At 41.8% G+C, this 16330-nt stretch overlaps 1 protein-coding gene across 2 annotated transcripts in view; it reads right to left on the reverse strand.

Moving 5' to 3' along the window:
• Nucleotides 1–16330, reverse strand: part of RAB2A (RAB2A, member RAS oncogene family) — a 72037-nt gene that overhangs the window by 55228 nt on the left and 479 nt on the right. Inside the window, exon 2 of one of the 2 annotated variants that reach the window (XM_070382364.1) lies at nucleotides 4310–4365. The exons of the other annotated variant lie outside the window; for it this stretch is intronic. Coding sequence (XP_070238465.1) covers nucleotides 4310–4328 — 19 coding nt within the window. The 5' untranslated portion in view covers nucleotides 4329–4365. The remainder of the gene's footprint in view (nucleotides 1–4309; nucleotides 4366–16330) is intronic. 2 annotated transcript variants of the gene reach the window in all.

Here is a 16330-nt window from a genome sequence, read left to right on the forward strand (position 1 = left end):
AAGTGCTATATGCAAGCTATTGCCTTACACACACACACACACACACACACACACACACACGTATGCACTTACATACATATTTAAACCCTGGGCTGCAATGTAAGAAGATGTACCTATTATTGTGCTGATAAGACACAAATTTGGAAATTATTCTCCAGAATCTCATCCAATTACACACCCAGTGAAAGAACCCATCCACATCATTTATGCTAGGATTCACGGCAAACAAATCAGCTAAAGAATCTAGAACACTTCTGTTCTCTTTTAATGAATATTTACAAGGACAGGGATCAAGGAAAAAACCAGACTAAATCATCACAGTTGGGAATTTAACATAAAAATCAATCAACCAACCAACCAACCAGCCAACCAGCCAACCAACCTTGGGTACCCTGAGTCATCTGCTAGGTGACAATTCTATTGCATAACCCTCTTTGTAAAATGATTTTTCGAATAGGTAAAATGAGGATGACACTGTATCCTGGTTTGCCAGGGACAGGCTTAGTTATCCCTGGTGTCCTGATGAATTAGGGATCACCCTGGATGATGAATTACACGCCTTCACTAAAGCGCTGATTCTCTAAAGTGTGCTCTCCAGAACAGCAACATCAGCAGTACCTGGAAACTTTTAGAACGCAAATTATCAGCTCCACCCCAAACTTAATGAGTCAGAAACTCTGGGGTGGAGTCCTTAAATCAGTATTTCACCAAGCTCTTCAGGTGATCCTCATGTGCCCTGCCTGAAGTCTGAGAATCACTGGCCTAGCTATAGTCGACTAAAATGCTGGTCTCATTCTCCGATCCTCTTTAGTCTTCCAGCTACAACTAATATGACACCATTACCTGCTTGGTGTAACAGATAAGTAACAGAAAACAGTGAAGATGTGCTGCTGCACCTCGGTACAGGTTAAGTTCAAAACACGGTTATCCTGGTTTCCACTTAGAATCTCTGGCGATCACTGAGCTTAGAATAGTGAGACTACCTGATACCTGCCTAATACCCAAAGGACCCACTTCAGTATGAACAAGTAGTTTTTACTGCAGCTATGGACTTCTATAATTGAGTTCAAGCTAACACACTCGTCTTATGTAAAATATATGCATGACTTTTGACATTTTGAAGGTGAAAACAAGCTCTCTCTTCACATACAATCTTATTTGACCATAACAGTAAGCCTATGACATCAGTAAAGCAGGAATGATAATCTCATTTTTTTTTTTGCCACACCACACAGCTTGTGGGATCTTAGTTCCCCAAAAAGGGATTGAACCCAGGCCACAGCAGTGAAAGTACTGAGTTCTAATCATGGACTGCCAGGGAATTCCTGATAACCTTATTTTAAAGATGAAGGAACGGAGGCTTAAATGACATGCCTCAAGTTAAAACACAGTGAGAAGCAGAATTGAAACTCAAAATAAGGTTTTTAAATTTACAATATAAGTCATATTTTTCCACTGTACCACCCAACCTCCTGAGTTTGTTCTTCTCAGATACATATTACTACTTGCAAACAATACCTCCCCTAACTAAAAAGAAGCTATCTCACTTACCACGTATTAGCATCAACAGTAAGATAAAGAAAAGAAATATTCTATAAGCTTAAAGACTCTGACGGAGCAGAAATTTAACAAACGAAGGTTTTAAAAAAATAATAGATCAGGTGTGTCAACATATTTTAACCTGACCATTTTCCTGACTGTTTCATAAAGATTCCAAATAAGAACTTAGCATCTCACAAGTAAATTTCAATGAAGTAGCTTGAAGAGGATACTTTCTCAGGATGTTATAAAAGGAAGAAGGTGTCTGGATATAAACATACACTATAATCACCATACAGTAAGTTTACTGCACATGATGTCTAAGTAGTATGTTATGATGTAAATGAGTATCAAAATCAAAGACTGTAAGCAGAACGATCCATTTCTTGCAGTGCTAGGTTAATAAGAAGTACATGATAACAGTAACTAAATCAAGCTCCTTAAATCCCTGAAGACTTGGTATCAGTCAACACAGACAATGTTAAGACTAGCCTGTTGAATTTAAGTATTGATACATGAATACTTAAATTCACAATTAAATACTAATATTCTTTCTAAATTCCTATTCTTAATGGAAGATGATTTATGACATTCCATTGTGGTCACATTTGACCTCGGCTGAACCAATCAGATGCGCCTGTTCAGAATTTGGAATCTTGAAGGAATGCGTCAATATCAGGAACCAGAAAGAATCCACAGTGGCTACAGGGGAGGTGCCGGACGACTGGCGTGCACCAGCATCTGCTTCAGCAGGTTGTACTGACAGCAGGAGTCTGGCTGTGTCTTGCCTTCTGTGGTTTTGCCATTTTCAAGCTTGATTATACTGCCTTCCTATCAGTTCTATGGAGCATCCTATCTTTACAATAAAACGCTGCTCTGCTTAAGTTGACCACAGCAGGTTTCTGCTGTCTGCTAGCACAGATCAGGACTAAGAAAACTGAGGACTGACTGAAGTACTAATGGTTCAGCTATGCAGATTTTTTAAAAGAATGAGATAGATTTATTTGTGATATGTTAAGACACCCAAGATTTACCCTTAAGCGAAAAAAAGGTGAAGAACAGCAATCATATTGGTGGGGCTGGGACGGATGGACACACACACACATACATGTTTAAAGATGCACAGAAAATTTCCAGAAGGATACACAAATCATTACTATACTATGTAAAATGGTGGAGTATTTAAATTTTCATTTTTCACCATAAACATTCATCATTTTTATAAAAAAAAAAATCTGAGTTTTTCAAAAGATCTATTTTAACATCAAATACTATATAAGCAATACTTTCACTAGCCCCATCCAACAACCTCCAGTGTGATGTGGCATTTAAATAACTAGCAAAACTTCTAGTGTGATTATAAATAGTCACATTAAATACTGGTCTGCTAAGAAAATTAGAAGCCTGAAAGTAAAATAATGCGTTGTGAAACTGAAGATTTTTATTTCCTTTTTTAACTCCTTAAAGCCACTAAAGAATAACTAATCAGTAGTACTTTTAAATGGAGAAGGCAATGGCACCCCACTTCAGTACTCTTGCCTGGAAAATCCCACAGTGGAGGAGCCTGGTGGGTTGCAGTCCATGGAGTCGCTAAGAGTTGGACACGACTGAGCGACTTCACTTTCACTTTTCACTTTAATGCACTGGAGAAGGAAATGGCAACCCACTCCAGTGTTCTTTCCTGGAGAATCCCAGGGACAGCGGAGCCTGGTGGGCTGCCGCCTATGGAGTTGCACAAAGTCGGACACAACTGAAGCGACTTAGTAGCAGCAGCAGCAGTACTTTTAACAAGACTTACTTTATGGCTAAGGCTCAACATTCACAGATTCACATTCAAATCCAATATGATTTTTCCATTTCTTGGGTAAATTCTCCAAGAAAGGAAACTGTAAGCCAAAATGGATGGGGGGGGGGTGGGGAGATTAAGAAAGAAAAAAAGGTTAAATGGTGGAAAGGCCTCAATAACTCCTGTCAGAAGTCTGAGTGAAGAGTTAGTTATCCCATTCAGAGATGGGGAATAAAGCTTCTTTTATGAAGCTGTAACCACAGCATATGAAACCAACTCTTTATACCACACAATGCTCTTCATAGTGTGGTCCCAAGATTCCTGTATTCCTGAGCCTCCACAAATCCCAACAAAAAACTCCATAGGACCACACTCTGCAGAACATTCCTGATATAAAGTCATCCCACCTTCCTGGCAAAATCAAAGACTGAGGAGCTCAGTTCCATTCTCTGTTCTCCATACACAACAAATACCCAAACAGAGGCAAAAGCACAAACTGATTCTACAGGATTATCAGGTGGGGAAGTTCTCAAAGCGTCTGATCGTGTCACATCTGATCTATCATTTGTAAAACGGGGTCAAGAGCTATCTAGGACTACTGCTAGAAATGTATGAAAGCTATAGCACAGTCCTCAGCATACAGTGGGTCCTCAATAAACGTTTACTGAAAATCTGAATGTCATGAGCTGTTCACTCCAGGTAGAATGAATGAGTCTTCTCCATGCTCCTTCAGTACTCTGCATAGACAAGTCTCTATTACACCATCTTGTCATTGTGGCAAACTTGTCTCCCCCTTAGGGTAGGGCAGTCCTGCTCATTTTTCTTAACTCCAGCACCGGGAATGCCCACATAATACCTTAACTTTCTTTAAAAAGAAAAAAATATTTGAATCCAATCCCCTACTGGTTGCATAAATTTCATCTTCCATGTCCTAATGTGTCAATCAAACCTCTGCCTGAACACCCCAGTAACCGACCTACTCACCACTTAATACTCTTTCCATTTCACAGCGAGTCGTCTACTTGTAGTCCTGATTCTGTCTGCAAAAAGCCACAAAGGGTAAGTTGAAGCCCCCTTTTAATATGACAGTCACCTAAGTATTTGAGGTCATTGTTATATTCTCCTTTAAGTCTTTTTTTGTTAAAATGTTTCAGTTATTCTTCCTTTCCTAAATATGTTGGGAAATATGGTTGACACACCTTTGTACCACCCTGACTGGTCTCTGAGCACAGATTCCAATGCGCAGATGTCCCTCTGAAACAAGTTCCCATAACTGAACTGCAGTTGAGTCCTGACTAAGCACAACTACTACCTGCCTTGTTTGTACATTACACTTTTACTGAGAGTCACATTTCTTCCTTTGTGGACTCCTACTGGACTTAGTTATGTAAAACTTCTAAGTTTTTAGACATGTGTTGCTATTTAACCAGCTACCCATCCATCTTATATATATATATATATTTTTTTTTTTTTTTTAAAAAAAGTAAATATAGGGCTTTCACTTCATTTTTTATTAAACTCCACTTTGCTAAATTTAGTCAGCCATTCTGGATTCTGTCTGGTGTAATCCACACATTAGCTCTTTCAACCAAAGTGGAGTTTATCCAAGTTGTTGCCAATATAAAATGTAAAAATCTAGGATTGAATATAGCAGCATGCTCTCTCCAGGTGGCCTACATGGACAGTACTTAAGTTATTCAACCAGTTAAAAATCCACTTAGCTGCAAAACCAGAAGAAATTCTTCACCCCATACCAAAGGTCATCTGGGAAAAGTGTAACAAATATTTTTCTTAAAGGATTGGTCAATTATCTCACCAGGCAAACAACTACTACTGCTTCAGTTTATAACCTAGTAACTAATTTCCCTATTTATTAATATTTCTATCAAGTAAAGCATTTAACATAAGTAGTTGTGGACAAATGTACTTTTACTTTGCCCTTTGAAACGGTTAAAACTGAACCAACAATACTTGGGCCAAACAGAGAAGATAACTTTTGATCAATAGATTCATTTATACTGAAGACTCCTGCAGATCTATAGAACCGCCTCTTTCCAAAGGGGTTCAAAATTAAGAGAAACTTTGGCAAGGAACCTGAAGACACCATGAGTGAGTATAGGAAACAACTCTCCGTCTTACAACCTCTTTTCTGGAGACCAGTGAAAAAGAGCACCTCCTACCCAATATTCTTCTCATCCGAGTCTGGAAAAGACTTTTTCTTTTATAGAGTCCAGAGAGAATTTCAAGATCAAAGAACTGCCATTTTGCAGGTTAACATGTTGTTTTGCTTCTTTCAACTCAAGTAATTATAGTTTTAAAGTCAGCATAGTGAATACCTTTTTCCATAAGCAAAAAACCACCCCCGTCCAAACCCGCAACTTAATTTTAGGATACTCAACATATAAGAAAAATTATCTCTAAAATACTGCATTAATAAAGCACCCTGCAGCTTCAAAACATCTGTGTACAATGTTTGTTTCAAGCTAACAAAAATCCTGTGAGGTAGGTAACTTAGTACTACTGACATTTTCTAGATGAGAAAACTGAAGCTAAAGATGTCTGAACTTTACCAAAGCAATGAGTAAGCAGGAGCCACCATGCCAATCCAGATATTTTTCTAATCACAAACAGCAGGCCCTTAAGAAATTTTCAAGAATGCAGTCTAAGCTAAAATACCCAAGAGAACTTAGAATAACGTATTATTTGCCTCCTAGATGCATAGTAGTTACTGCTGCTGCTGCTAAGTTGCTTCAGTCGTGTCCGACTCTGTGCGACCCCAAAGACGGCAGCCCACCAGGCTCTGCCGTCTCTGGGATTCTCCAGGCAAGAACACTGGAGTGGGTTGCCATTTCCTTCTCCAATGCATGAAAGTGAAAAGTGAAAGTGAAGTCGCTCAGTCGTGTCCGACTCTCAGCGACCCCCCGGACTGCAGCCTACCAGGCTCCTCCGTCCATGGGATTCTCCAGGCAAGAGTACTGGAGTGGGGTGCCATTGCCTTCTCCGAGTAGTTACTGCTAAAGGTGGACCAATGTTAAGGGGGAGCTATCCATCAATGTTAATAATGCCAGAGGTTGCAGAGCAGGTACAAATGCACCACTTACACTGGTTTATCAACTGTACATAAATGAAGGGAAACAAACTACTGACACTTGAGTTTCAAAGACAGCTCCAAAGTTAGAGGAAAAAAACCCCAAAACTTACAACACTGGTGGACACCTCTATAGAGTGCACTAAGCCAGAGTACTACACACATCTTACAGAGAGAAAACGCAGGAATTTAAATGAATTGTTCATTTGCACAAGTAACTTATGGGCAGGCATGCTCTTTCAGATTGTCCTATAAGGACACTACACAAGCCTGGGAGATCTGTCTACCATACTGCTTCCTGTGTGGGACAAGTGTGCCTCCCCAGGAAGTCCAGAGTAAAGGGACAACCTGGGACCTAGGCCTTGACCCCTGCTCATGACTGAACTAGGCCGGTGCCAGATGGCAGGAAAAAATTCAAATTCACTAATGATTACATTCTCCTGGTAAAAGACAGCCTCTCAGATTGAATTTAAAAAAAAAAAAAAATAAGAGTACTGGGCTGTACAAAAAATAGACTTCAAAAAAAGTGACACAGTAGGGCTGAAACAAAGATGAGAGTTGCCGGATAACCACTCTGGAGAAATGAGAGTCAAAGATGGCAGACTCTTTCAAGTTATCAACTGGCCATAAATGAGCAAGCTACACAAGAAAGTGAAGAAAAAAAAAAAAAATCAACATATTAACATATTAGTTCACACGGAGGGTGAAAGAAATGATTTTTGCTATGAACAGCATAATTCAAACACTATATAGCATTGGTCAAGTTTGGTTTAGTTTTTCAAATGCATATGGGGAAATTCTTGAAGACATTCAAAGAAGTATAAAAATGATAAAAAAGATAAAAAAAGAACATGAATTATTAACCATTTATTTAGTCACACATAAAATCTCACTTATTTATTCCATTTTATAGATGAAGACACTGAGATTCAGAGACTGAAGAGGCTGCCCAAGCTCTCAGAGCTGCTGAGGAGCAGTAAACAAGACTATCCTTGTTTTATTGATAGAATATTTCTGCTCAGTTTTGCAGAGTGGAGGTAGTTTCTGTTTTAGTAGAAAAGCGAACTGAGGGACTGTGTACTTCCACATCAACTCCACAGACCAAGCAGCTGATAAGCCAACACAAGAGGTATGATATGGAATATGTGGGAATTAAGAAATGTGTATGACATGGGAGAGAGAGCATGGCCTTTGGAGTCAGAAAGATCTGGGCTCAAATTCCAGCTTGGTCAGTTAACTAGCTGTGTGATGTGACAATCAGTCCACCTTCCTTCACTGTAAAGTAGAGCCTTCCTCATGGATATAATTGTTCAGATTCAATGAGTTATACCCCTAGAAAAGGCCCCATATGTTCAAATATGCGTGTGTGCATGCTAAGTCACTTCAGTTGTGTCTGACTCTGTGAGATACTATGGACGGTAGCCCGCCAGGCTCCTGTGTTCATGGGGATTCTCCAGGCAAGAATACTGGAGTGGGTTCCATGCCCTCCTCCAGGGGATCTTCCCACCCAAGGATCCAACCAGCATCTCTTATGTCTCTTGCATTGGGAGGCAGTTCTTTAACCTTAGTGCCACCTGGGAAGCTCATGTTCAAATATACTACTTGTATATTTACATTTTTCACCATACTATATTTTTTTTAAGGGAACCAGAAGAAAATGTCTTTCAAGACTCAATTAAGGAATAAGTATATGAGTACACATACTTTTAAAAAATTGATCATTACTGTAAGTAAGTAGATGAGAGAGAGTTCTCTGCAGTGCAGTTTAGTTTAGCCCCCCAGTTGTGTCCGATTCTGTGACCCAATGGACTGCAGCACGCCAGGCCTCCCTGTCCCTCACCATCTCCCGTAGTTTGCCCAAGTTCACATCTATTGCATCGGTGATGCTGTCCAACCATCTCATCCTCTGACATCCTCTTCTCCTTCTGCAGTGGTGCTAAATACAGTGTCCACTTCAAAAAAGTGTACACAGCATGGATATTAATGCTATTTCTGACTTCAATTTATTGTTTCTACCTACTGCTTCTCCTCAGCCTGCTGTGGTAGGGAGGATAAACTCCCCCACTGACCTGCTTCAAGATACACACACTCTAATCAATCCCTAGAACCTATGGGTATGCTACCCTACAAGGCAAGGCGGCCCATGCAGATGTGATTAAGATTACAGACCTTGAGATGAGGAGATTATCCTTGATTATCCAGGTAAACCCAATCTAATTATGTAAGTCTTTAAAACATAAAACCTTTCCCGGCTTCAATGAGAGATTGGATGATTCAAGAAGAGTCAGAAACACACAGAAGAACCTAACCCACTTTTGCTTTGAAGATGAAGGAAGGGGGCCAAATCACATGACTAGGTGGGTAGACTCAGGAAGCCAGGAACTGATGACACCAGCAAGAAAATGGAGACCTCAGCACGGAACTATTCCACCAACAACCTGAATGAGCATGGACCCTCCAGAAGGGAACCCAACCTGCCAAGAACTTGATGATAGCGCACTGAGACATACATCGGACTTCAGACATGTAATGCCATGTACATGAACTTATGCAGAACTTCAGAACTCTAAGATTTGCATTGCTGGAGCTGCTAAGAATATGGTGGTTTATGTTAGCAACATAAACTAATACACTCTCTCTTACTTGCATTTAAAACTGTAGAAAATTTGTATGTGAAGTCACTCAGTCGTGTCTGACTCTTTGTGACCCCATGGACTATAGCCTATCAGGTTCCTCCGTCCATGGGATTTTCCAGGCAAGAGTGCTGGAGTGGGTTGCCATTTCCTTCTCCAGAGGATCTTCCCAACCCAGGAATCGAACCTGGGTCTCCCGCATTGCAGGCCAACGCTTTACCATCTGAGCCACCAGGGAAGCCCAATTAAATCCTTTTTGAAAGGAGAAATAAACTGGTCAATGCGTGCAGCCTAACCAGCAGAGGCTACCTAGTGTACATTCATCATGTTCTGAGGCACTAACTCTGTGCCTTCAAGAACTTCACTCATCATCCATCAACATTCATTTTCTTGTTTTTTCCCTCAGATTGGACCAGTAACATAGTAACAGTCAGCTACCCCTGAAAATGGCAACACTTTCAAGAAAGAACTGGAGAAACTTAGAGGTACATCATAGCTATGAAAAGTAGAAGAGCTTGTGGGAGAGAAGAAATAGTTTTTCCCAAAGGACACAGCTCAGTTTCTTCATTTATGAAATGGTTACTTCCCACAAACCAGTTAAAGGATTAAAAGCTTTCCATATCGCAGATGAACTACAAAAAGTGTGGAAAATTCTTCCTAAGAATCCACTAGGTAGACAGAGTGCCAAAAACTAATGTGATAGAGATTTCTGTATAAATTCACCCAGGATATGCCTTAGTAGAAGTAGTGTTAGTCGCTGAGTCATGTCTGACTCTCTGTGACCCCACAGACTGTAGCCCACCAGGCTCCTCTGTCCATGCGCCAAGTAAGAATACCAGAGTGGGTTCCATTCCCTTCTCCAGGGGATCTTCCCAACCCAGGGATTAAACCTGGATATGAAGGAGAGTTGGGCTGTGAAGAAAGCTGAGTGCCAAAGAACTGATCCTTTTGAACTGTGGTGTTGGAGAAGACTCTTGAGAGTCCCTTGGACTGCAAGGAGATCCAACCAGTCCATTCTAAAGGAGATCAGCCCTGGGTGTTCTTTGGAAGGAATGATGCTAAGGCTGAAACTCCAGTACTTTGGCCACCTCATGCGAAGAGCTGACTCATTGGAAAAGACTCTGATGCTGGGAGGGATTGGGGGCAGGAGGAGAAGGGGATGACAGAGGATGAGATGGCTGGATGGCATCACTGACTCAATGGACGTGAGTCTGGGTGAACTCCGGGAGTTGGTGATGGACAGAGAGGCCTGGCGTGCTGCAATTCATGGGGTCGCAAAGAGTCGGACACAACTGAGCGACTGAACTGAACTGAACTGAACTGCTGCCTCAGCAATTACTTAAAATCCCAGAGAGCAGAAAACCTGAAAGCAGGAAAGAATTAATTTTAGAAAAAGTCAGGCAGAGAGCCCACAACTGACATGGAGGGGAGTGCCACACACCACTGCAAAGGATGTTTTTTAAAAAATACAGATGTCCAGGACTCGCTGCAGATCCACTAAAACAGTATCTCCAAAGGTGAGACCCAAGTTGTCTGAGTTGAGGAACACTGCATGCATTAAAGGAGAAGGCAATGGCAACCCACTCCAGTGATCTTGCCTGGAGAATTCCAGGGACGGGGGAGCCTGGTGGGCTGCCGTCTATGGGGTCGAACAGAGTCGGACACGACTGAAGTGACTTAGCAGCAGCAGGCATTAAAAAGGGTGCCTATGGGGATCCCCTGGTAGCTCAGACGGTAAAGCGTCTACCTACAATGCCGGAGACCCGGGTTTGATCCCTGGGTCAAGAAGATCCCCTGGAGAAAGAAACAGCAACCCACTCCAGTATTCATGCCTGGAAAATCCCATGGACCGAGGAGCCTGGTGGGCTACAATCCATGGAGTCGCAAAGGGTCGGACATGACTGAGCGACTTCGGTGTGTATGAGTGTATGACAGCAGAGGGAACTCTGCATCTCTTTGCTGGGTGTCCTTTACTTACAAGTGAGGAATAACAGCTAGAATGTGGAGTATTTTAAAACCTGCAAATGAATGCGACTGATGAAAACAAATGGGGAAGTGTCACAGAAAATGAGAAGTCTGAGAGAGGGACGGGGGCAGTCAGTACGCGGTTGTATCTTTTGTGGCAAAAGGACACAGCCTCCCAGACTGAAGATGAGCACAGAATAACAAAATGCAGCAAGCACAGCTGGGCCAGAGTGAGAGGGAAAAACAGCTGAGCTGGCAAAATTAGGATCTGCTCAAGTCAAACATCAAAACGACAGGCTAAGAGGAGGAGAGCTGTGGAGATAACATGGGGGAGGGGGAGCAGGGGGAGAGATAAAGGAGAAAATTAATTTCATGTTGGAGTGGGAGCAGCAATGGAGTGGGGACAGAAAGGACATGAGCACCAGAGAGAAGAGTGGGGCATGATTGGAGATGAGGAGGCAGTTTCACCAGGAGAGGAGAAAGGGGCAAAGGGATGAGAAACCCAGGGCCGCGGCCTCTGTGGCTCAAAAGGCAGTCTCAGGACCAATATAAATATTAGGGGAAGCAGGCAGCAAATACTCTGGCTGGGATGGAAAGGGGAAGGGGAGTCAAAAATCCTGAAGGACAGGAAATAACATGCAGAAAGCGAAAACTTCAAGTAAATTCTGGGTGACATTAAAAGATATGTTTCAGGAACATAGCTCTCTCATTTAATAAAACAACTAAACACATCCAAAAATGGGCAGAACTAGGCACTGTAGTTCAGGGATGTGTTAGGTGAGACGTCTATGAAGAAAAGCTAAGGAAGGACTAATACAGAATTCAGGTGAGAGAAAGCCTTGTGGAGACTCAAGTGATGAGGCTCTGTATTTCTCTCACATGGGTTATTTGATTCAACTCTATTCCTTAAACTGTGTTAACATATACATTTGAATTTGTTTTACATGAATGATATATCTTATAATTTTTAAAAAGTTAATGGAATTTTTCTACCTCCCAACTTCCCAGTTTGTTTTCCTACTGTGTGTTTTCCGAAACAGTCTAACAAACTTGCTCATATAATTATATAAAATGATCATTGTTTCTGGCCTTAGGTTTTGCAACATGAAGCTCCACTTCAGATCGAGTGACTCAAAATCACTGAGGGTTAGGCCCTCAGTGAATCTTTAAAAGAAAAAAAAAAAAAAAACACCAAAAAACCAATACACCAGGTGACTCATAAGAATGTAAAGAAACTCAAATTAGAGTGTCCCAGAGGAAGAAGTCTTCCAGCTGTTACAGTTCCAAACCTACAGAGAATCAAATGCTGTTCTTTCCCGGAATCCTCTGGGATTTAGCCCCTGCCCTTTCTCTAGTAATTTCAAACTTTCGACCTCAAGTCTCCCCTATCCTAATACACACACACACACCAGCCAACTTGATCTTGCAATCAACTTTAAACTTCTCACTCTCTCCTTCTCTTTCACATGCAAAGTCTTCAATAAAATGGCCCATGGTACAGCTCTGTTTTCAACTTGCCAGTATCACAGGGAGGTCTGGCGTGCTGCAGTCCATGGAGACACAAAGAGTCAGACAACAAATGTCACTATGTTTTAAAAACATCAACGACTGAGCTACAAACATGTACTTGCAATTATCTACTAGATATTTCCCCTTTGCCCACCTGGCAAATCAAGTATTATCTTCCAGGTAGTGCAGCACCTCCCCCAAGAGCCCATCCACTTATCTATTGAACATGTCTGATACTGAATGCCTACCCTCACTTTTAAAACAAAGTCAAAACCATTCCAAACAAACAAAAAGATTATTTAAGAGGCTGTACTAAAGGTGATCAAAAAGTACAAACTTCTAGCTATAAGTCCTAGGGATGTAATGTACAGCATGATGAATATAGTCATCAACACTGTATGGAACAGCTGAAAGTTAGGAGAGTGTATCTTAAAAGGTCTCATCACAAGGAAAGAACAACTTTCTTGCTATGTGTGGTGATGGATGTTAACGAAACTTATTGTGGTAATCATTTCACAACATATTTACTTACCAAATCACTTACTTACCAAATCATATGCCTGAAACTAAAACAGTGTTATACGTCAATCATATCTCAAATAAAAAAATACATTCAGATGTTAGGATAACGTGTGTTCAGCCTTGTCTTGTTTATTTCAACTCCACTGACTGTACCCACCAGGCTCCTCTGTCCATGGAATTCTCCAGGCAGGAATACTGGAGTGGGTTGTCATTCCCTTCTCCAGGGGATATTCCCGACCCAGGAACTGAACCCAGGTCTCCGGCATTGCAGGCAGATTCTTTAATAACTAAGCTACGAGGGAATCCCTTCTCATACAACACTTGTCCTTCAAAGTTTTTAAGCAAAAAACAGGCAAACCAAACTGTGGGGGTGGTTAAATAAAGAAAGAAGAGAGGAGGAAACTAGTACAGGGAGCTAGGCAAGGGTGGGGTTTGTTATCACCTTGAAAAAATGAATGAATGAACAGGAGCTGCTAAGGTAATCAAAAACTCTGACCTGATTTTCACTTTGGCCGGAGTGGGATTTTGGGGAGTGGTGCTCAGAAGAAAGGGTATTTCAGATAGAACACAACTAGGTTTGTGCTTCTGTATACCAAGATGAGAGGCAGGAAACGAGAAGGAGGGCAGTGATGAGATTAAATGGGAGGCAGATGCCAGAATTTAGAAGCAACAATTATAGTTTTATTATAATTTTTCTCTCCTTCTGCATTTGATAATTATCTGCTTATGATATTAGTCCAGGCTTGTTAAAAACCAATTTCCACTTTATATCTAGGTTTAAATGACACATTTTCCTAAATGATTTTTCAGGAATAAGACATTACCCATGAAAAATTTTAAAGCTATATTTTAACTGCACTTGGCCATATAGTAAGAAAAGGAACATTTCAGCAGTATCTTGATCACGTGCAGTGTTTTTATATCTGTCCTTACTTAATCTCACTATGGGGGGGGGGGGGCACGCTAATAATGACTGTTTCAATAGGTAGGAAAACTGAAAACCAGGAAAAGGAGTGATTTTCTTCATTTTAAAAATGCATGTTTTCCACACTATGACGTTAAAAAAAAAAATTAGGATGGCTCTCCCACTATTGATTTACTATCATTCTTGCATGTGTGGGGAGGGCACATTAAGTGGGTCTACTTTGAATTAAGAAAACATGGCAAAGGGGTCTGGTCAAAGTTGATATCAATAGAAAGTGGCAGAACTCGGCTAAAAAATTCTTCTGTCAAGTTATCAATGTATACTAATAGGAACATTATGGCCTGTTTGGCTATTCTTTCAATAATGTAATTAAGTATCGGGGCCTACCTTCTACTAAGATCTTCCTGGCATACAAAACCATGCAAAAACACCTTTTCTGCCCATAAAAGATAAGTAATTAAACACAAATGCCCACCCAAGTATCTACAAAACAGGAATTAATACAAAGGGGGATACATCCAGATAAGGAGGTGTAGTCACTTCCAGTTGGGATACCAGGAATGCTTAACACATCAAAAGAACTTAATAAACGCTGACTGTGAAACCATTATGGAAGACTCTAGTCAAACTTTGAGGACAGACAAATTTGGACAGAGAGACACTCCAAACAGAGTGCAGGAGCAGCAGTGACCAGGTAAAAGCACAGGGCCTCAGCGGCAGGAGGAAGGCAGGGACTAGTGACAGTGGGAAAGAAGACCAGCGTGGGAAGTCATGCATAGACGTGGAGGTCCCTGAAGGTCAAACGAATGAATGGAAATGGAGGAATGGCCCCTAAGAGCCCTGTGTGCAGACGGCTGACCCGACAGTTACTGGAGGGGGGAGAAGGCGGCGCGGTGGACAGTCTACTGCCAAGTGTACCTGGACCAGGTGGCAACAGCAGCAAGGGCAAGGATGAATGTCTTCCCTCTGAACTGCCTGGACACTGTTTTGGCATGAGGGCAAATTCCGAAGAACCCAGCACCAACTTGCTAGTATTTGCAGCCCCACTACTCCCAGCAGAACTCTTCACCCACAGTAGATGTTCAGTAGGTATGCTCAAAGAGAGAAACCTGCAAAGGCTAATTTCAACTGTCACTACTGCTGATGTCCATAATCACCCTGCTACTTCCCAAACCCATTCCTATTATAGTTATTGTGAATTTCCTCTTCCAATCTCACTGTTACAACCTAAATTAAAATGTACCAGTAGGCCACTTCCTTCAGCATTTTAAAAAGTATATAAATTTGCTACTGAACATGTGCAAAACATTGCTTTATCTAGGATTCTGCATAGAGAACCACCAAGTTTCGACGCGCACGCCAAAAAACATTGCTGAAACACTATTTACAGCAGAAAATCTTTCTTTTAGGCAGCAATCAACATGCCTCTAGTGTTACTTATTCAACCTGACATATCACTAGTACAACCACAAGCTGCCGCTTACATTTCCAAAGTTGTGCAAAGGGTCCAAAGTTGTGCAAGAGTCATCACTGAAATCAGACTCTGGTATATTAATAGTTTTAACACCTGAACACGTCTTAGTTTTATTATTAGATTCACAGTAATGCCATAAAATCCATAAATAATTTAAAAATATATTTTTTCAATGAGTTTGACTACTTTGCAAAATACACTGGGATGTCATTTTAAGTGAAAAACAGCTGTATGTCTTTCTGCTTCAAATGGACATCAGGTCACCTGATTAATTGGCAGTTGTGGGCCTGGATTTCATGTATCGGAAAAAAAGCCAGTGTCCCCAACACGCACACGCACCAGAGAGCACTGAACGGCCTTGCATTACTATCAAATAACGCCAGTTTACACGTGGCAAAAGTCGACAGAGACAGAACTCTTCCGCGTTTTAATGACCTCGAAAAGCATTCCCCAGGCGTCAAGTAATGGGATGTTACTTATTCTGGCTTAGCAGTTGAGAGTGATAAAAATACATATATACACACATATATATCTTTTTTTTTTTTTTTTTAATGTCTCCTTCTCAGCTAGCTGTCCCACGCCGGGGAGCGCTTTGCCCAGGCCATGGCAGATGTGAACGGGTCGGAGAAGGTGGGATGTGTCAGGGAAGCCAAGACCCTCCTTCCATCCCCTTCTGCTCTCCCCGGGCCCCCCTTTTCCTTTCTCGGGGGCGGCGGCGAGGCCCAAGGTGAGAGGCTCCGGGCAGAGCGTGCAACCCTCAGAGCCAGGCCGGCTCCCCTGTCATCTACTCCCCAAACCAGGTGGTGAAACGGCTGCCGCGGCCCCCGGCTGCAGGCCCGGCCGGGGCCGGGGCGGGGGCGACGGGCCAGGCCGCGGCCGCTCGCAGTGC

This window comes from Bos mutus, chromosome 14, assembly GCF_027580195.1.
Source record: "Bos mutus isolate GX-2022 chromosome 14, NWIPB_WYAK_1.1, whole genome shotgun sequence".
NCBI lineage: Eukaryota > Metazoa > Chordata > Mammalia > Artiodactyla > Bovidae > Bos > Bos mutus.